The 21,680-nt window shown below is 49.0% G+C and overlaps 1 protein-coding gene across 1 annotated transcript in view; it reads left to right on the top strand.

Annotated features, from left to right (window-relative positions):
* MXRA7 (matrix-remodelling associated 7) overlaps positions 1-19,636 on the top strand; it is a gene marked incomplete at its 5' end in the record, with an annotated part of 20,238 nt that extends 602 nt beyond the window's left edge. The window contains 3 exons of the mRNA XM_010187350.1: positions 1,069-1,129; positions 4,874-4,973; positions 19,326-19,636. Of these exons, the coding sequence (XP_010185652.1) occupies positions 1,069-1,129; positions 4,874-4,973; positions 19,326-19,440 (276 nt within the window). The remainder of the gene's footprint in view (positions 1-1,068; positions 1,130-4,873; positions 4,974-19,325) is intronic.
* Between the last annotated feature and the right edge of the window lie 2,044 nt (positions 19,637-21,680).

Genomic DNA, 21,680 nt, shown 5'->3' with positions numbered 1-21,680 from the left:
CCCGGCGGTGGGGGTTCCCCAGACCAGCCACGGCTGCAGCGCGTTGCTGTCGCCTGCCAGCCTGGCATCCTCAGCTGCTCCCTCTCTGCTCCCATCAGATGTTTCTTCCTTTGGGTTGGAGCGGGGATTTTTTCCGTCCTTGGAGGTTCGGCACCCAAATTTCCTCCTTGCTTCCACGGTTAGATTCTCAGAAATGCCCAGATCCTACTGACCTAAAATAATCAATATATATAATATGTCCCTTCACGTCTCCCTGGGGACATCCCAGCTCACAGGGAGAGACAGAAGTGATGGGGAACAACTTCCCCCAGCTCCTGGCCATATCCCCAGGGCCAGGGCTGAGCATTGCCTCCCTAAGCCCTCTCCTTCGGGTGCTGCCCTGCTCCCAGCGATCCCTGGGGAAGCCCAGGTGTCCAGCAGGAAGTGCCCATGTTTGGAAGTGTGGCCCAAAATAGCGGTGGCTGCGGGGGGCGGGGGTCTCAGTGGCGTGTCCTTCTGGGGAGCCCCAGAGCAGGGTGGTGAGAAGAAGCCAAATGGCTGTGAATAATGCGCATTCCTCACCGATGACAAACTAACCTAGTTCTGGGCTGGGGCTGCATACCGTGCTCCTGCAGTTTATCTAAAGCCATGCACTGCAAAGCCAGCACTCGGCTCTGCGCAGGGTCCTTCTCGGATTGTTTTAATTTCCCTTGGGTCTCCTTCACCCTGACTTTTCCTGTATCCCCCTCGATAGTGTGGCAGCTTGCCGGGCTCCCTTCATGCTCCTTCCCTTCTCTCCTGTGTGCTTTGCCCGTTGCATGCCAGCCCTGTTACTTCAAATGAGATGCACGGGGCTGGGGAGGATGCAGGAGGACGCGTGCTCCAGGGCGCTGGTGATCTCCAAGCTCAGCTCATAGGGGTGAGGAATGAACCTTGCTTGTTAGCGAAGTGTCAGTTTGGCCTGTTCCCTGAAGGAGGCAGAGGAGGAGTACCCAGCCCTTGCTTTGGGAGCTCTGGTGCCCTGGCTGAGCACATTTATTTAGCACAGCACCATCTCCTCATGGCTCTTCTGTATTTTAACCCCTCCAGGAGGAAGATCTGGACTCGGAAAATGAGAAGTTGGTGGTGAGAGAGCCAGAGGATGAAGATGGTGAGTGCCAAGCAAGCCAGCACCCTGCTGGGAGGGTACAGATGGGGTCAAGGGGATGAAGCCCTGAATGCCTGGGGCTGGCTCCTTCCTCCAGGAAATGCAAAGGAGATTCCTGCTCTGGCAGCAGCCCCTGTTTGCTTCCCCAAACGCCTGGGGGCTGTTTGCCGTGGGGTAGCTTTGTGATGAAGCTGCCCCAAAAGCTTCTTGTTCCCATCCAGGACGATCTCCGGGGGACTTTAGTCAGAGCTGTTTTTAACTGATTAGCCAATTAGTTGATTGGAAAATGATTAATTGACTAATTGGGGTAACAACTGCTGCGCTCATAAGAAAATGAAACAGATGGTGCCAAGCAAGAGTGTGTGTCTGAAGGGGCCTCTGCTCTCCTGAGCAGCCTCAGAGACGCTGGGATGTTCCCAGGAGCCCCTGCCTGGGGTGGCTGGGAGCAGCTGTGGAACAGGAGAGCTTGGGGCATTCTCCCTTCCCTGCCCCAGTTTCCGCTTGCCCTTTTTAAGGTGCTGGGTGGCAATCCCCTGGCTTGGGAGGATTATGCCTAATGCCACAGAGAATCAAATTTTAATCCTGGTGCCAAGCCCACAAGATGGGGGAAGCACCTCTGGAGACGAGGTTCCCAAGAGACACTTATTCCACCCCGTTAGGCTTCCCCACAGCACTGGTGATCGGGGACGTTACTGTGCAGGACTGCGGGAGAGCTGGTTTGAGGAATCATGGATGTATCCTGCCCAGTGGATGCTCGGTAGCACTGCTCTGCCAGGGTTTGCCTCTGCTGGTTCAACTCTGCTTCAGGACTGCTCTGGCTGTGGGTCAGGATCAGATGGAGATGACGGTCCCTGGCCATGGGTCATCACTAGCCCAGCATACTCCTTAAGCACCTCCTGCTAACAGTCACCAACTCCTCTCCTGAATTATAAAACACCTCAGAAATGGTGTCAATAATAGGACTGGGTAAAGTAACGGCCAAAACCATCAAAGCAGCCTTCTCCCTGCTTCGTGGAGCTGGCAGGTACTTGCTGCATGCGCAGGACATGCTGGAGCGAGCGCATTCAGAGCAAAGGTGCACTTTTGGGGCTGCTTTCACCTTGCCAGCCCAGGGTCATGGTGCTGGCAACACAAGGGAAGAGAGCTGAAAGACAAATGTTTTCTTTAATATGAACTCACGGAGGCTCTGAGTAAGTAGGTCACCTCATATTTCTGTAGTGTTTTTGCTGTCCACGTGAAAACCCAGCCTCCCTTTTTGTGTGTTTCCTGAAGTTTGTTTTTGCTCTGCAAAGAAAGTTCCTGAGCTCAGAAAACATCCCGTGGTTTCCAAAGCAGCACACTGGCTCCTTTTTAACGACAGCATGTGGGCAGAGAGATGCATAGCCTCCTCGCCTCCCTCTTCCCTTATTCTTTTCTGGCAGGGTGGCAATTAAACTGCCCTTTTTGGGACAAGCAAAATCCCAAATCTCCATTTACTTGGCAGAAAACGACATAAGGGAAATGATCTTAATTGTCCTTGAAATCAGGCGAGCTATACAAAGGTAATGAAACAGCTCCTGCTCTGCCTCAGGGTAAGAAACAGGATGTTACACCCTATTTTTTTCCTTTTCTTTCCCCTAATATCTCCCAAAGCAGCAGCCAGCTGAATTTTCTTTCTGTGCACTTTTGTGGCCACCCGAAGGGCTGATAAGCTGCAGCATTACTGCTTGTTTCCAGCTGGCCATGCTTGTTTGTCTGCCTGTTCGGAAGGTTTTCCCACCAAGAGAAATGGGATCCAGCTGAAGTGAACATTTGGGGCTGCAGACCCAGAGCATGGGGGTGAAGACACTAGAGAAAAGGATTGCCTTGTTGTTCCCCTGGGAGCCCCGATGGTGTTTTGGGGTGACAGAAATGCTCCAGATCAGTAACCAAGCAGTAATCCACCAGGACTTCCCAGGGAAGCTCCCCAGCACCAGAGGCACGGAGATGTAGGGAAGAAGGGAGGAAATGTGAATATCTGCAGGGAGGAGGCTTCAGTTAAATTCCCAGCCTGCTAAGATTGCTCCGGGTGTGCTCTGCGTGCCAGCAGCAGTGACCTTGCAGCGGTTGGCACACTTGGTCCTGTACCTGCCCACACAGCCTTGCACAGCTTGGATTTGAGTTCTCAGGCTTCCACACCTACAAAATGAGGCTCTGAACTGCCTTTTTTGCCAAGGTCCCCATGGTCTGTGAGTGCTCTAGCAGCCACTGAGTGCATGTGTGAGCCTGGGGCTGGAGAAATTGCTGAGCCAAGCAGTTGACCCTGAATGCAGGGAGAAAATCCTTAAGGGCAGTATTGATTGACCGGAAAATAAAGGGAAGCTGCTGATGCTAGATCCTTCTGGGTGTTAGTAAGGGAGGAGAGGGGCTGTGGAGTTTTTCATCTGGCCAGGTGGAGGAGGAGAGGCTGTCATGAATGTGGTGCCTGCAGTAGCAGCGGTGAGGATTGGAAAGGACTTCCCTAGGTGGCTGGGGACAGGATGTGTTCCCGTGGGTTATGTACAAGTTGAGGCTTCCTCTCCTGCCACAGAAGACAGAGGATTTCCATCACTTCTGGTGTCTTGCTGGTGCTGTGGGTAGCATCCTGGATATTTGGTTAGTGGATAATGTGCAATTTTTCAAGGCTGTGTAGATAATATAATAACATCTTACTTCTGTGGACCCCTTAGAAGTACCTGCAGAGCTCCGAGGGTTGGTGGAAATGGCAAATGTTTCTGGGTGGATGTGGAAACAGCAATGCTAGATAGCTCGATGCAAGGCAGCTGAGTCCTGCAGGCCTTGGGAGATAAAGGCTCACAGATAAAGAGCCCACAGATAACCAATAAAGGCAACTGCCCAAAGCAGCTGCTCTTCCTTGGGCCGCCCGTTGGATTGACCTCCACTCCTGCTGTTTTCTCTCATCTCTAGGAAGATAAAGCAGGGGAGAGGTTTTTAAAAGCAAATAGTGCTCAAACAAAATCCGATTGGAAAAGAATCAGCTTTGCCTCAGAGTCTGTGAGCTTCGGTGCTCTAATTAGCACAGGGCTGAGCCTGGCGAGCCGGGGAGGAGAGCACCCAGAACTGGAGAAAACCCAGGGTTCCTCTTTGGGTCTGTTGGCCAGTGACAGGGACTTGGACCCAGCTTTGACAAGGGCTGCAGGAAAGCTGCTGGGCTGTGTGGCCTGGGACAGCTCTGCTCGTGGCACCATCCATGAGCCCCAAGCATGGGACAGGGCCCCTAGTTAAGGAGAGGGAGAGAGAAGGAATGCAAGTCTGGAGTGGAGCAGCGGAAAATGCTGCAAGCTAATCAGGGCAGGATTAGCATGTCTTGATAAGCCAAGATGGGCCTGCGAGGCTTTGAATCCAGGCAGAGCAATAGCATATGGTTTGCGGGCTGTAGGATTTACGTGTATCTGCTTCCAAGCAGGGCTGCTCACTCACAGTGGTCTTCGCTGTTTCCAGTGCGAGCTGCAGCCGGGACTTCTGCCATCCTCTGACCAGTAGCATCTTGGCTCTCCACTGCAATCCACACAGCCTCCCTGACACTGCCCAGGCTTTCTGGAGCCTGGGCCTGACTGAGGAAGTCTTTTGGGGTGGCCATAGCATTTGGGGTGCGGGTGCAGGTGCAGGAGCAGGGGTCAGCAAGCAGCTCAAGAGAACAAGCCCACTGCTGTTGATCCTTGCTCTTGGGAGGTCTCTGGCTCACGCAATCTCTTCCTCTTCTTTGTCTTTCCCTCTCCCACTCTCCAGCTGCAGATGAGACATTCTCTTTTAAATACAGTCCTGGAAAGCTGAGGGGAAACCAGTACAAGTCAATGATGACCAAAGAAGAACTTGAGGAAGAACAAAGGTAAGTCAAGTTTCCTTTTTCTTCTTGCCCAAGGCCATCTGGTTGGCAAAATCTTGAAACAAGCTGGGTGTATTCAGACTTCTTTCTCCCCAAACTACCTTGATAGCCTTGGGTTCAACATCTCATTGCAGTGATCCAGACCTCTCCCACCCAGAGATGAGAACAAATAAAGTCACGCTGATTTAGAAGATGAAAACACTATGGTCCTGTATATCTTTAGAGCTGTCCAAGCTCCATCTCTGGTGCTTAGACCAAATCTCCCAGCTGATGGAAGCAGTTCCCCTGATCTCATTAGCACCATACTGATTTACATCTGTTGAGGACTTGATCTCTAGCTACTTCCCCTCCCTCTACCTTGTGAATGGCCTCCAAACTGAGGACATGGGCATAGCTCAGAAATTCTGGAGCAAAGTGAGCAACTGTGGAGCTTTATTGTTCACTGTGATGGTGCTGAGACTGGGAATGTCTGTACCCAGTGCTGGCTCCTCAGCTGTAAGTGATGGTGGGGATTTGCCATGTAGTGGACCTAGTAGAAAAGGAGCAAAAAGTGCAAATGGATGTTCTAAAGTTTCCTCCTGAGCTTGAGTCCTGCCTGAAGAAAGAAAGGACCTGTCCTGTTACCAAGAACAAGCTTTCTAGCTCAAGATTTCCCAGCCTATGTAAGGAAAATCAATACCAACCTTACACCTTGAGCTGCAAAGCCCTCTCCAAAGGCAGCCTGTACTGTCAGTGTGAAGTCTCTGCCCATATGCGGAGGGAGCCCTTCAGCCCACAGGCACAAAGAGCCCATGCTAAACTGGAGACGTCAGACCCCACATTCAAGGCTCTGTGGCAGGCAGCCCCCTAGCAGATGTGTGCAGCTCATACCCCTTCCCTCTGGGGTGAGCTGCAGGGAACCAATTTCCCAGTGATGGCTCAAGGCAAGCCTGGGGGATGTTCTCTCTGTTGCTGTCCCAAGGGCTGTAAGACCCAATTCTCCACCCAGTGGTGAGCACTTCCTGGGATGATGTGGGGAAATTTGTCACCCCTTGCCTGTTATGCTGTGGTCTGAGTACCACCATAACTGGCATCGTGTAAAAGCCTGGCATGGGCCAAGTGGAAACTTGAGCAAGCAGGGAAGGCAGGGATGGAGGGATTGCACCTCGTCCTTGGGTCAGGCAGGCTACCAATAGCAAGCCTTGCCTTGAGGCCCTTGGGCAACATCTCTGCATTGCTGACAGCTGGGCTGGCTCAGGTTTGCCTCTGTGGTGTGAGCAGGGCATTACAGCAGGCAGTGTAAATCCAGAGACCTGCCCAAGGGCTGGCATTGGCACATCCTCACTCTGGTCCTGGAGAGACTGAGGTGGTGTGTGGGGCTCCATGCAGTCTGCCTTCACTAGCCAAACCTACAGCCTGCAGCTGTTCTCGCCAGTCAAACCCAACTTACCCATCAAGAGATGTCATTCCTTTCTCCCCTGGCTTCTGGACTCCCAGTTGTCCTCAGCTTTTGGGCTTCACCTGCTTTTAGCACTGCCAGGAGCAAAGATCTGCAAGGGCTGTGTGCTCTGGGGTCAGCAACAGAAATAAGCCCCGGTTTCCTCTGATGGTGGGTTGATTATGCATTGGTGGCATCATGAAAAATGTCTGCTTTCTTCCTTTTGTTATATCTTTATCATGCCTAGAGCCCCCAGACTGTAAAATGCTAAGCAGAGCTGTTAGCATTGCTGTATTTTTCACTTGGAGAGGGCGGTGGTGGAGTTAACTGAGGGAATGAGAGTGAAACCCATGGGGCTCAATGAGAGTTACTTTTCAGGATCCTGCAAAGCAATGACGCACAAAAAAAAAAAATCTACCTATAACAGGCAAATTCAAAGCCTTTGCACCATCAGCAGCTCCATCCAAACCACTTGAGCAATCGCTGCTTAGATTTTCATGGCCAGGAGTCTTGCAGGGCCTTGGGCTGGTTATTCTGGGCAACAACTGCTGCTGCTGTCACCTGGGGACACTGAGGGGACATTGCCTATGGGCAGCAGTGGGGTGGGGGTTTTGTACTCTGGACTGTAGAATGGGCTCTAGGGACTGGTGGACCTTTCCTGGGCATGTGGATCTCCCAGGCATCACTGCTCACATCTGTCTGCAGTGGTCCCAGGGCAGGACAGTGCACCTAGGACTGACAGACAGTACTTGGGCATCAGGTCCTTTGGAGACTCAGCAGCCTCCCACGCTGAGGGCCATTGGCAGATGTGTTTTTCCTACTGCTCCTTTATTTTCTTCTCTTCCGTATTTTTGTTGTTCATTTCTTTAAGGCAGCTTTGTGAATTTTTTTTTTTCTGTCTTGCTTTGTTTGCTGGCTTACCCTCCCCCCAAAATCTTCACTGCAGCATCAGCAGCTTTTCATTTCAGGCCTCGCAGGTGGTGGAAGGGGGCAGGGCTGCTGCCAGGTAAGCTCCTGGGCGAGCTGAGCGCAGCGGCTCAGCCCAGCCCTGCATCCTTCTCCCCCAGCAGTCCCATCCCTCTCCCCGACTCATGCACACCATCTGCACTGCCGATCTGCCGTGACCCGGGTTTGCCACCTTTATGTTGCAGGATTGAGCTGACCTCTGATCTCACATCTCTGTAGCAAGTACCTTAGGTCCTCGGCCACAAACATTCTTGCAAACCTTTTTGGTAAGGACATGCTGTTTCTTAGAAGTAGTGGTACCACTGATAACATCTGCTAATGTGTTGGGGTTTTTTTGCTTTTGGGTCTCATTTTCTGGGGAGGGTTTATTTCTGAGCTACAGTTGATTGCCTGTCCCACCTCCCTCACCACCTCCCTCCCCTTTACCTCCTCATAAAATTAATGAGTTGCTTCCCTCTGCCTCTATCTCTCTTTCCATGAGCACTCTGGGGAAAATGGGACCTCTCATATTTGGATGCTCACCTCTTCTGTCTCAGATGCCTGAAGCTGAACATCCCACAACCACTTCTGATTCCTGATTTGGGAAATTAGGGCTGCTGAGGGAGTGGCTAGTTGGTCCTAAGGTGTGCAGTCAAAGCTGAGACTGGCTTAGTCTTTGCTTTTAGCCCTGTCAGCCCTCCAGTTTTCCCAAGAGGTTCCTGTGTAAAACAGCTTGTCAGCAACATGCCCAAAAATGCAAGTGAGTCTCCCAGACCCCCTTGAGGCTACTTGTAGTGATCCGTAGTCAATGAATCTTAATTTGGGGACCCTTGATTTTGGAATTGCTTTTTTCAGGAAGAGCTGAAAGACTTCAGACAGGAGAGAATGCACACAGTAGATTGGGTTATTTAATCAAAGCCCCACTTCTGCTTTAACCTCCATTACTCCAGAATTTGTGGTTGTCTTGCATAGTATTCACTTGAGTTCTGCGGCTTCGAACTGGTGCTAATTCTGGACTGAAAGGGGAAGGAATGTGACCTTTACTGAGTGATGCAACTTCCTGCTTCTGGTTACTTCAGTCTTAAAAAATAGAGGGACTCCTCAGTGAGGGAAGAGGACAGCAAATCTAGTTGGAAAATGCATCTGCTCGTGTGGTGGCTGTGCTTGATCACACCTGATGGGTCACCAGTACTTGTAGAACAGAAGCACGTAGTGTTTGTTCCCGTGGGGGAGAAAAATAGTCTGGGCAGGAAGGGGAGGAGTGCAGGGGAAGGATGCAGCCCTTAGTCAAGCCAGCACAGTGTTCTTTCCCAAATCCTTCTCTTCTGCACCTGAGGCTTTTGGCCTGTAGCTGCCATGGTGCAAAGCAATAGTTCAGGCTGAGAAATATGGCTCATAGAAGCCGTTCAGACAGCGTTGCTGTCCTGGCTGGGCACTTTGTGCAGATGAGAGAGGAAGAGAAAGGGCTCCCCAGTGTGCCTTCAGGGCCTGGCTTGCATGGATGGATTGAAGTGGTTTCTGCCAGCTGCTTTTCAACCCTCACTTGGGTTAGAAAGAGGTTAGTGGGTTTTTTTTCAGTTAGAAAGGAGTATGATCAGGACCGTGTTGATCGTTGACAGCTGCAACAAGGCTCCACTCAAGGTAAAAGAGAAAATCAGGAGAAACTACTTGGTTCTCTGCTTTCAATTCTCTCTTTCCATGAGGCAGAGCAGATCCTCTGACCAAATCTTGGTTGGCCTTGGTAATGCTGAGGGGTTGAGCTGTCTGCACTCTGTCCTTGCCACTCTTCACTAGGTGTGTTGGCTGGAAGAAGAAGAGCAGATCCCATGTGACAGTCTGGAAAGGTCTCTCCTCTCTGTTCTCTCTTGTCTCTGGGGTTTAGAGAGAGAGATGGGGGTGGAGAGCCAGAAGCTGCCCCATGGGGCCTCAGCTGGGGCATCCTTGCAGATCCCTTGAGAAGGGTCCAAGTGAATGGCACCAAACTGCTCAGACACTCTCTGCTGTTTGCTGGTGCACTCATGGATGGAGCAGGTGAGTCCCTGGACCACAGACCAGCCTCTGTAAGACTGAGGAGACGGTAGGGATGGCTGCCCAGTTTCCTTGGCCAATGGGCTCAGTTCCTGCAGCCAGGTGACCCATTCTAGAAGCAAATTCTCCTGCTTCCTAACCTCTTCTCTCCTCTCCATGCCAGCCATGGGGTGGGTTGAGGACACACTGCTGGAATCCAGGCTAGACTTAATCCTAGGCCTCAGCTGCAAGTTGAAATTCATGCAAGGAGAATTGGATGGCTGTAAATCTCACACTCACATCCTTTTCTTGGTGGTAATTTAGCAATGGAAACCTGTCTCCTCCCCAGCTGTGTTCAGAGAACCTCCTGGTTATGAGGCACCGAATAAACCTGGACTTGGGCCCTGCAGTTTCAGCAAGGCAAGGTGCCCTGGACAGACCCTGACTCCAGGGAATGACAGAAAGGAGAGACCTTTCCTTGCTTTGCCAGGCATCTCAGATCAATGTAGGGATGCAGCTGTGGCTTGAGGGAGAACCATGCTGAAGTTTGGTTTTGAATGAAACAATGCTTGTGATGACAACTGTGGAGCACACAGGGGCAGGAAGCAGCTGCAGGGGTTTAGTGACCATGTTGGCAGACCTTGACCCGTTTCAAACATCTCCACTACTGGCCCTCCAAAAATAAGTGGGTGAGCTGGGGTAGGTTGCATTTTGGGAGAGCTCTCCATCAGCATCTGTCCCTGTCCACTCCCTGCATTGCCATCACATAGCCCTGGCTTGCTTGCTTGCTCCCCTCTCTGTATAAGCATGGGATCTGGGCCTATTTCTCCTCCCTTCTCTTCTGCTAACCTTCACCCAGCAGCTTTGCTGTCCTGTCCTGTCCAGCATGGTGCTTCTTTTGGATCAGGGAAGCTGGTAAGTTCGGGCTTTCTTTGGGGTTTTGTTATGTGTTTGCTTTTCATCTTCTGCAGCATGATAGTTGTTCTGGGCTGAGGGAGGAGGAGTAGCAGCAAGGCACCCCACAGCCTAGAGCCAGGGGACTCCTCAGGTCAGGCTCTGGCCACTGCTTTACTGTGGCTACCAACCAGCCATGGGGATGGCAGCAACCATGGGGAAGGCTGATTTCAGCTGCAAAACACCCAGCACATGAGGCACGTTTCCTTCCCATCTGCCTCTTGTGTGTTTGGGGGGCCCTGCTGAGCTCCTCCTGCTCTGATGTTCCTTCTATAGGTGCCAGGCTCCACTGGTGTGAGGAAGGAGTCTCCTGGTGGCCCAGTGCTGTTCTCTGCCTCCACCATATCCTCAGGGAAAATGCCCTCTGACCTATAAGATGTCCGTGGGGTTGAGCTCTGGGCCTATTTATAGAGCATCTGATTGAGTCATGAGTCCCCGGCAGCTTTAAAAACTGAGCAACTCAGGATGCCTCCCTTGGAAACCCAGAGAAGGGGAAGCCATCCCTTCCCCATCTCCTCCTCTCCCATCCCAGAGAGGAAAGTTTTGCAAGCTCCTCCATGGTCTTTGCTGGGTGCGAGTCTCTGCCCCTGCCCTGGAATGAGATTTCAGACCAGACAGTGACTCTGCTTTTAGCTCCTGGGTTTTTTTCTTTTGGCCCAGGTCCTAAATTGTCCTTGCTTGTGGTTGCTTCTCTGTCTCTCTCACCCAGCGCTCAACTTGTCTTCATCCGCTTCTGCTTAATCCTGTGCGGCATGGGCAGCTTGCTGGTCTCGGTTCACTCCCTGGGAGCCTGGCTCTGCCTCTCCTGCGGCTCCCCTGCAGCTGGGGGAGACCAAGGGCTGTGGGGAATCGGGACATCATGCCAGGCTGGGTACAAATCGGTAGAGAGCAAACTGGAGCTCAAACACTGAGCTATGGAGGAAAGCGCAGGCTGACCCACCCATGTCTTTCCACACTACTGTGGTGTTGGCTGAGTGGGTCAGGAGTGTTGCGAGGAGATGGACGCATGACTGGAGGTGGTTGTGGCCTTTCGGTTGAACTGGCCAGAAGCTTGAGCCACCTTCCAGGCTGTGCTCTGGCCTTTTTGGTTATTGCTGCTATGGCATGGAAATGTGGGAGGCTTCTGTCTTGAAACAGCGATAGGCATGGGGACATGCTTGGGGAGTGACGTAGTCCCCAGCCCCTCTGACTCCTCGCCGGCTCCTATCCTAAAGGCAGTGGGACTTGTGCTCCCTGGTCCCGCAGGCTCCAGCAGCCTCGACTGCTTTCCTGGTGTTCCAGAGGAGCAGTAGGTATTTCCTGAGGTTGTGTGTACCTTTCAACTTTTTTGACCACTGGAGGAGTTTCAGATTTGTGTTGATAGAAGCTCCCTTTGGTACCTCTCACTCTCCCACTCTTCTCTTTTCTAAGTCCTGTCTATCTCTCTCTGTTCTGCATTTAAGTCCTTTCTCTCCATGTTTTGCTTGTTGGCTGAAGCAACTGGCCCACACTTTTGGGACCACTGGGAAAGCTTAGATTTAGTACGTCATTCCTCATATTCTTCCTGCAGTACCTTGATCCTGGATGAGACTGGGTTATGATCACTACCAGAAATGAGATGGTAGCTGTTCCAAGGGCAGAGAAATGGGAAGTGGTGGTGATGGAACCACCCAGCAGTTAGATAGGAGGGAACTGCCTGGGAAGAGACTGACACATTGCCAGGTCTACCCAGGACCCAGAGCCTTTCCTCACTGCTCTCAACCTTCAAGGGTCAATCCTAGCTTGTCTGGAGCCAGATTGCTATTTGCCCTTCTTGCCAAGATTTCAGACCAGAGGACTGATGTTCCCAAAAAGCCAAGCACCTGCTCCCTCTGTCAGGGGAAGGAGCTGGTAATGCTTCACACTTGGGAAAATCAGCTTTCTGAGTGAAACTAGTCCCAGAAAGGACACAAGCAATCACCAGAGGTGGTTATAGCAAGATGGTCTTGGATATCCCTACAGTGGGTTTAGGACTCCTTTGGAAGCTATAGGCTATGGATGGACTACTGGATTTCCTGACCTGCTGTGGACTTTGCACACATGAGGGATAAACGCACGTGGGAACACCAGCAGCCCACCCTGTTTGTCAGTGCTGGGATGCACTCTGCTCTCAAAGGCAAGAAGCCCATGCTCTTGTGCCAATGCCATGGTTAAGTTGGAGTGAGGGGAATGCTTCTGAGGCCGCCAGAAGGACACTCAGTTTCCATGTTTCAGGAGAAGCATGTGCTTTTAAAACCTTCAGTACCTAAGCCTTTCTCATAATTGAGGACCTGGTCTTGTCTGAGCTCCTTGTTCTCCAGCTGTTCCTTGCACAGGAACATTGTTCCATGTCCAGCTGACAAATCGTATTATTCACTGGCTTGGGCCTCAGCTGAGGCTGCAGTAGAGATATCTGGATAATCCATAAATAGGAGAGGATGTGAGCTTCTAGCAAAAGAAGACCCTGACCTGGTATGAGTGATGTGCTGCTGGGGTAAGCACGCTGATCAGGTGGATTTCATCATCCAAGGAGAATGGAAAGGAGGGAAGAGCCAAGGATAAGCAGTGGGTCACAGCTCTCAGCTGCCATCCCAAGCTAATTAAGTCTTGGGCTCCATGGCAGCAATGCCTGAGCTGCTCAGCATGGGGGTTATATGTCCCCAGTGATGGACTGCCTCATGGTTTTTAGTCTAATCCCCCTCACAGCTTGCTCCAGGAGCAGTAAGGGGGATCCCTGTTGTGCAGATGGGGAATTTATGGCTCTGATGGACATCCTCCATTAAGTTCATACTTGGTTTAAGATCTTCTCAACCCAGCTGTTGGCTTGGCCCTGTCCTGGAGGTGAGTATCCCTGTGAGGGGCTGCAGGCTGCAACTGAGCCTCAGGAACCCTCTCTGGCATCGTCCATCCTTCTCCACTCCAACTGCAACACAGTGGAGGAGACCTCTCCTTCTGGGCCCCCGGGGCAATGAGCATATGCCCTCGTGCATGAAATCTGATTATGCTTGCATGACTTGAGTGGGATGATCTGATCCTCGGCACTGCGAATCTCGCAGAGCGATTATCCACTCCAGAGAGTTCCCTTTCTTTGTCCTAATGGGCCGGCCACTGAGCCTCTGCAGCGTTTCTTGAGTAACCACAGTCCCACGTGATGCTTTACCCTGTATCTCCCATCCGGGATCCAGGTTGTTGGCTGCACTTGCAAGGCTGCTGGAGAAGGCAACCTTTTATAGAAGAATGAGGAAGAAATAGGCTGTAACTTGCCTTCATACTGTGGCTGTTGGGAGCTGGGGGCTTTCAAATGGGGCTCAGGTGTTATGGACAGTGAACGCTCTTGAATTCAGGAAGAATTAGGCTGGGGTGCATCTGCTTGTAAGTGTCCAGGTAATGCGTGTTGTAGCTTTCCTCCACCTTAGTGCAGGTTTCTGTGTCTGTGGGCAGCTGCCTGGCGTACTGCCAGATATTGTGGATGGTGGGCCATGAGAGATGCTGGGGCAGTAAGGGCAGAGTGTCTAAAAGTTCAAGCTGAGAACAAGGGACCACATTTTTCAGCCCTGGCTCTCCTAACAACACGCTGCAAGACCTCAGGGAGTGCTTGGGTGTTGCCACCCATAAATCACATCTAGTCATCTCACCCTCCTTCCCTGGGACATTGGCAGAGGTTCCCACTAAAAGGAAGCCTCATGACCTGAAGAGAGTCTTGGGGTTTTTAGCCTTCTTCCCTTGAACAGGCACATCTGTAGGAAGACTGAGAAAGGTCAACCTGTTCAGGCACACTGCCCTGTGAAACCAGTGCTTGTTCCTGGCTCATCTGGCTGCAGGTAGGAGGAGGAATCTGGGCTGGGCAAGGGTGCCAGCAGCCCAAGGAGGCTCTGCACAGCACAGTGAGGCAGTAATCTCTGAAGCTAACGAAGGCTTCCAATTAGCTGGGCTTCTCCAGCTCTCATCAGTAGGTCAGAAGGGTTGATTTGGTTGCAGATGAGAGGATTTACACCTCTGATTGGTTTTTGACTATCCTGCTGCAGTTGATGAAGCAAAGTGCTTCCTCCTTAGAGGCAGGAGGTTTGCAAAGAGCAGCTTGTTCTGCCTTGACGTGGGAAGTTGCCTTCCCTTCCCACACACACTGAGTTTTGCCTCTGCTCATTTATGTGAATAGTAATGAACCGGCCTGAGAGGTGAAATGACTGAAATGATTTCTCTTCTCTCCCTGTTTCTCTTTGCAGAACTGAAGACTATATGAAGTTGTCCCTAGCCTCCTCCTAAAGGCATCCCTTGGCATCTTTAAAGGCTTGAGAGAAATACCAAAACCAACCAAACACACCCATAAGAGAAATCCATAAACCCTCAAAACTTGGGATCCCCTCTTGGTCTGAAGTTGTTCTTCAAAAACTCCTGTGATATCAAGTTTGAGGAGATCCTGTTGTGTGGCTCCATGAACTGAGGCTGGGCCCAAGCAATGACTTGAGTTGTGTCTGGGGGACTGGGATGTCCTAGGAGGTGAACCTTCCTCCCTCTTCCCCAGACAGAACCCAAATTGGATACTAAATATGCAGCAAGTCTATTAGTTGTATTCATTACCATGTATTAGGCCTGCCATGAAATTGTTTCTTTATTGGGGCGGGTGAACCATAGCTCTTCTCCCAGACCAGCCTGGACCTTATACCAGACTATCAAATTGTTTTTTCCTAGGGCCAATCTCCTCTTTATTGCTGGGGTGTGGGAACTGCCTATGATTTCAAATGTTGTACAATGCTGCTTTATTCTGAGGGGTGGAGGGACAAAGTGGGGTCCAAGCGAGGGATGGCAGATGTTAGCTGGATCGACTCAAATCTAGCTTCTGTAGTTATCTTAGCAGAGCTGATTCTGTAGGTAGGCAGAAGGCTCAAGAAGTGATGAAGATTGATAGTTTAGCTGTTCTGCTTGTGATGGAGATTCAGGAGACCACATTGTGGCTGCTGTTAATATCTGGATTCTCACTTTACTCTGGTTCCCAAGAGGAGAGACCCAAGGAGGTAGCTATGGCATATGGGGTTTCCTCTGGCTCAGGATGAGATTGTGGGGGTCCTGGAAGAGACACCCTTCCCATTCCTTTCCCCGCTTGCTGCTCTGGTGCCCTCTTCTCTTGCTAGCCCTGTGGCTTGTCCACTGGAGTCAGAGCTCAGCATTGCTCCTCAGCTCTGTCACGTATAGCAGATGAATTCGGCTGGCCATGTATACCTGCTTCAGACACAGCAGGCTTCAAATCAAACCCAGCTCGTTTGCGAGAGTGAGGAGAGGGCCCTTGTCCCCTAATGATGTAGAAACACCAGGCTGGGTGGGGATGTGTCTGTCAAAGTTTCTCTCTCACTGCAGGACGACTGCCTCTTGGCTAACACTGCAAACATATCAGAAACCAAACAGGCTGCTTTTTTTTCCCCTTTTCCCCTTTGTAATTCCTATGCAGACAATACTTGAAACCTTGTACACAGTTGTCCTTTCCAGCGCCTGGGGTTGGCAAACTCTTCACAAAAGGGCTTATTTAAAGAACAGCAGGAGGCTTCAGCTTTAGAAGAGGCTGGGCTGCCTCTTCCCAGCCGACAACTGCAAGCGTGTTCAGTGGTTTGCATACGAATTTAGGCACATCTGGATCCTCTGCTTCAACATCCTGCTGGTACAGCCGCTGTCTCCCCTCGGTGCTGGCTGGCTGACTCTGTGTCCTGAGCACCCAACTATGCAAAGAATGCCTTATATACATTGTGTTTAAGTTACATGGCAATATGTACATCAAGCAAAGTCTATAGTTGAGTCCAGATTTTTGCTAGTGGCAGCGAGTCAAACTATTTCTTCAACTCAAATGGCTGTCTGGGTATTTTTTACTTTTGTTTGTTTTGTTTGTTTGTTTTGTATCTGATGGTGGCTCTTATACAAAGGACTGTAATTCTAGTGGCTTGAATCTGTAAAAATTGCCTTTGTTTGGTCCAATAAACCTTTGAATAGTTTATTTGATTTATGCTTGTTCTCCCTGCCTCCAGCAGCTTGTAACTTCTTCCTCAAGAGATTTGCATTGAAAAGCTGAGTTTTAGGTTAGAGGTACATTCTGCCTCATGTGCCTTTTGCCCCATAAATGATTCCACAGACTTCCTTAACAACAGAGTCAGACCAGTGACAAAAATCAGGGATTTTCCCTTATTTCTGCTGGGGCCACGCAGTGTTGGAGCAGGATCCTGGCTTGCTTTGGCTGTGGAGCTCTGCCCAGGTTTTCGGCTGCTGTAAACACAGATGCACAGCAGTTCTCCTTTAACACAGATCTCCTTTAACATACCTACGTCTCACTGCCCCGAACCTCCAGTTAATCGTAAAACTCTTGGACTGAAATGTCTGCAAAGAGCCTAAGGGAGTTAAGTATGCAAATTCAATTGCCTATCAAGAAGAATTAAGCTGCTCTGAAAATCCTTAATTAATCTATTTTGTCAGCAATAAGTAAAATCCTCTTTGACCTCCTGAAACCAAGTAGTTTTGAGGACAGCACTTATGGGAAGAGAGAATAATTTTACTTGTGAATGGGGTAGGTTTGATTTGAAATAATAAAAAAAATACAACCTGGAGCACTACAAAGTTGTTTTACAAGGTCATCTTTGATAGGAGAAGCTCCTTTTTGAAATCAGTTTCATGTTTTTGATGCCTTACTCTTCCTTCCCAGGCTCTTTTCTCTCTTCATCTTTGTTTTGCTCTCCCTTTGTTGTAGATTATGTAGCACAGAGAAGTAACGGCAGTAACAGCTCTTTTTGATTCCTGTTTTTCAAATGCACAGCCATGATATTTAAAGTTGAGGGAAGAGCCAAAATGCATTGATGATGTGCTTAAAAAAATAGAGTGAACATTCTCTATGATCTTGATTTTGGAGGTTTAGAGAGGAGGAAACAGGCCTTTGGGGAGGTTTCAGCAGTATTAATGTCTGTGAAATAATGAGCGAGGGATGCAGACCTGTGTGGAGCCCCCCCAGCTGGCAGGCATTTCAGATACGTGAGGCAAAGCCATGTATTGAATTTCTCCACACCAGACTGGAAATGTGCCCTCTGGTGCCCAGTGGTGATCTAAAATAAAATATTGATCGCCAGCGACTGTGCTTCCTTTTCTCTCGTCTGGAAAGTGCAGTTGGATGCTACTCATGTAAGCACAAAAAATTACAGAAGAGACAGCCAGCCTGTGACCAAGAGATTTCACAACCAAAAGATCCCACATCATTACCAGGATATGTTTGGCCTTAGGACAATAGCATTTCAATTGCAATAGAAAAGAATTGGCAAATGAGCTTTCTTTTGCCAGGATCTGCTTTTTTTCGTGCCCTGCCTGCTGCAATGGTGCTGGCAGGACACCCTGCTGTCCCTGCTTCTACTGGGGCTCAGCTCAGGCATGGGGCAATGCAGAGCCCCACTCCAGAGGAGCTCGGCACACAAAGGCTCCTCTGCACATTCCTGACTGTCTCCTTCCACTGATCTTGTTCATGGTGTTCTGATTTGTTGATGCTGTCCTCTCTTCTTTCAAGCAAAGATTGTGTCCTGGTTTTGCCTGTCAATAGGTATTTCTACCTCTCCTGTTACTGGAATAGCCAATAGCGTGTCCACACAGGACTTGCAGGAAGACTATCCTCAGCTAACTAAGGGCATGTGTTTAAATGGATTAATTAGAGTGTATTAAAGCCCCATGTGGAAAGCTGGCTGTGATGGGGACAGAGGACTCTTGACAGGGTGATAACGTGGAAGAAAAGCCAGAGTCTGTCTTTCTAGCTGAGGGAGGGACTAAAGATGCTAAAAAAACAGGAGCTAGGATTGCAGCAGATCTATGCTCTGAGCTGCTGGGTTGTTGCTAAATTCTGGCCCCACAGTCATGCAGGGGCAAAATAAGCCTTGAAGTAACAGAAACTGCTTCTCCCTTGTTACAGCCATAAAGCACCAGGACCTCATTAGTTCTTTTAATGTCACACAGGAGAGTGGGGTATGAGGTGTGCTAGACAATGCTGCAATCTGACTCCAACCAGGTAGGAGTCCACAATGAGAATGTCCCAACCCATAGCCAGCCCCCCCTGGAGCCAAGGTGCACATTTGTTTTGCCCTAACAGAGGATTTTGTAGACACATCAGTTCACAAGCTACTTGATAACAAATGACATTTCTGTGCTGCCCACCCTTCTGTATCTCTACGTGATGACCAGTAGATGTATGACCAATATAAGCCCTCCTATAAAGCTTCCTCAAATAAAGCCCTGTGATAGATCCCAATCTTTGTGCTGCAGGACATAAAGCAATGGTTAACTGCTTTAGGTTAGGGGAAATCACCTGTTATCACCTGTTACGGGGAGAAGAGTGTTAATCATCTACTATGGGACTTTCTAGGGCTGGAAATCTGAGCTAGGTGGTCCACTGGTTAGCCTTGGCCCACATGGGGATCACTGGCTATATGAGGCCATCTCACCACTTTACACTGGCAAACAAGCCCTCGAATCAAAGCAGATTTCTATCTGTGATCTCATCTTCCAGTGGCTGATTAAAGTCACGTCCACACTGGATGGCAGTCTAGTGTCTAGTTTTAAGGTAGTGTATACATTTAAAACTTAATAGCCATTCCTGAATGACTCTGTATCTACATACTCTTGTTACAGAATGAAAGGACACTGTGCTGATGACGCTTAATCTGGTTTCATTATAGAGTCTGCTAAACTGGGACACGTTGGTCTTATGAAATTCCACATGTTGACTTATCCAAAAACTCTGAGCACAGATAAGTTCTAAGGAACTCCAAAGTTGGTGTTAAAGCAGTCTGATTTATCTTCATATTTAAAGAATTGCAGAGATGTGCAGGATGATTGGACAGATGGGAAGGTAGAGGAAGAGAACCAGAGAATATCTTGTTCTCATCTCACATGGGCAGATTTCCTGCAGCCAGTAGGGCATGTAAAATGACCTGCATTTGGATTTGTGTTTCATTTGACCATGATGTTCTTGCTCAAAATGCCTTCTGGGGACTGGCTATTCCTACTTCTCCTTTTCTTCTTGACAGGGTTCAGAGAGAGCAGCTGGCTGCCATCTTCAGGCTCATGAAGGAAAAAAGTGACACATTTGGAGAGATGTCTGAAGGAGACATGAAGGAGCAGCTTAGGCTGTATGACATATAACCTTGCAGCCAGTGGAGACTATGCCCAAAAGTCATCTTGGCCCTTACTATGCAGCACACTGGAGACTGTAGTGCTATAAACATGTCCCAGTAGTTATTTTGCAGTTCCAGTTTGTTTTGCAAATGCATATAGGCCTGTGATATATACTTCAAAAGACTTGTAATTTCTCACCCTTTTAATAATTTTTCCTTGAAGAGTTATCATGATATTTTCATCTCGTACAGGGATTTTTGTCTTTTTCTGGCTGGGTCATGTCTCAGTCATACAAAGCAGTTAAATTCACAACTCTTTTCTGGCCATGCTTTATAAAAATGAGCTTTCAAACCTAGTCTTAACCAGTTTGATATCTGAAGAAAGCCAAAGATTATATGTGTAAAATGGATGAAAATAATAGAATCATGGACTAACTCTGGTTGGAAGGGACCTAAGGAGGTTTATAGTCCAACCTCCTGCTCAAAGCAGCATCAGCTATGAGACCAAGCCAGGTTACTCAGGGCTTTATTCTGTCAGGTCTTGAAAACCTCCGAAGATTTTGGAGACTGCACAACCTCTCTTTGCAGAGAGGCTTTCAATCCTGCAGTTAGAAAATGAATAGCCAAAGCCAAGGCATTAGTGCTCTGATTAGAGGTGAGCTGCTGTTCTCATCTCCCTGGAAGGAACACTTCATCCTCTTTCACGCTGGCTTTTTGAAACAAATCCAAGTCGGTTCCGGCTGACCCCGTTGAGTTCATCTTCATGCCTGAGACAACAGCAGCTAACTTCAGCCTGGAAACACAAACATCTCGTCACCTCTTGACACTGGTAAAAGTAGCACAGAAAGGTGGCTGGCATTTTTACAAGGATGGTTGCGTCCAATTCAGATCTTGTTCACCTAATATAAAAATTATGTGGGGTAATTACATACTTAGGAAAGCTCTGTGAATCTATCAAGTATTTTGAACAGTTTTGCCTAGCCCATAGTAGTTTGGATAAAGTAAATCAATGAGCATTCTTAACTTCACCTGAATGTCTTCTGGTGTACTTATCTTGCCTATGAAATCCTGTTAAATACTTTATTGTCAGGAAGGATTTTCTCAGTTTTAATAACTGCCGACAAAAGGAGGCAACATTTTCTGATCCAGCTTTAGGGAATGATCTCTTAAAAGATTAGGTTTGCTTTATTTTGTGTAATCCTTTTGAGTCCAGGAAACCAAATATCCCATTGTCTGGTCACTGTTTGCCACTACAGTGTATTCTATAACACTGTACTATGTGACTTTTAAGAATAATTTTATCTTCTAATTGTTTTCAATTAGGCAAAAGCATATTTATTATGAAACCAAGCTGGTTTTACTACCAAGTCATGACTTAATCTAAATTTAATGTCTGAAAATTACCTTTTTTTATTCAACATGAAGGAATTAAGAGGGAAAAGGGGTTTCATTATGTGAAACATCAAGCAGACTGCCAGCTTACTGTGTCCCTAGGCCACAATTTCCTTTGTCAAGCAATGCAAAGGGAGAAATGTAGGAAACTTGTATGTGGGACTTCTCCCTAGTTCAAAACTGAAAGCAGGATCTTTTCCAGAAAAGCATCCTCAAAAAAAAAAAATCCTCAAACTCCTCAGCTTCACATTATGCCAGCAATGATAGCACTGAATAAGGCAAAGCAGCTGGCATTAAACCTGTCCTGCCCATACCAACTCCAAGCAGCGTCACCAAAATGTTAAGGTGCTGTTGATGACAGGACTAGCCCCAAATTTAAGAAGGAAATTAAGCTAAGTAAAAAAGCCTCTGCTCAAGGTATGAAAGGGATGTCTACATGTAAAATGGTACGTTTTCTCTGTGCATGGTGCAAGGCTGTAATAAAGAAGACCCTCTGGACATGTCGTCTGTGTGTCTGTGGACGGCAGTGGGGAGCTAACATTCAGAGACTGCCTTCAAGGCCGCAGGCTGGGTCCTGTAGCAATGGGGTACATCCCGGCTTGGCTAGCCAGCTTCTCATTTCCTTTTCTCTCCAGGCTCATCAATATTTATACAGGAAATTGCACCAGTTGCTCTGGCAGGATCTCCCATTCAAGGTATTGCCCTTTAAACAACACCGGCTGCTTTGCTTTGGGCTCACAAAGGGCTGCAGAGTGCAAACGTGGCTGCATGAACACACCAAGGGTAGAGGGTGGGGGAGTCACTGTGGGGGCCACCTTTCTCCCCTTTGACACCTCTGAGGCTGCAAACATGGCTGGAAAGCCGCCGGATCAGCTC

Source organism: Mesitornis unicolor, unplaced genomic scaffold, assembly GCF_000695765.1.
Source record: "Mesitornis unicolor isolate BGI_N332 unplaced genomic scaffold, ASM69576v1 scaffold40400, whole genome shotgun sequence".
Lineage (NCBI taxonomy): Eukaryota > Metazoa > Chordata > Aves > Mesitornithiformes > Mesitornithidae > Mesitornis > Mesitornis unicolor.
The sequence above is the reverse complement of the archived record's forward strand: the minus strand, read 5'-3'. Positions and strand labels throughout refer to the sequence as shown.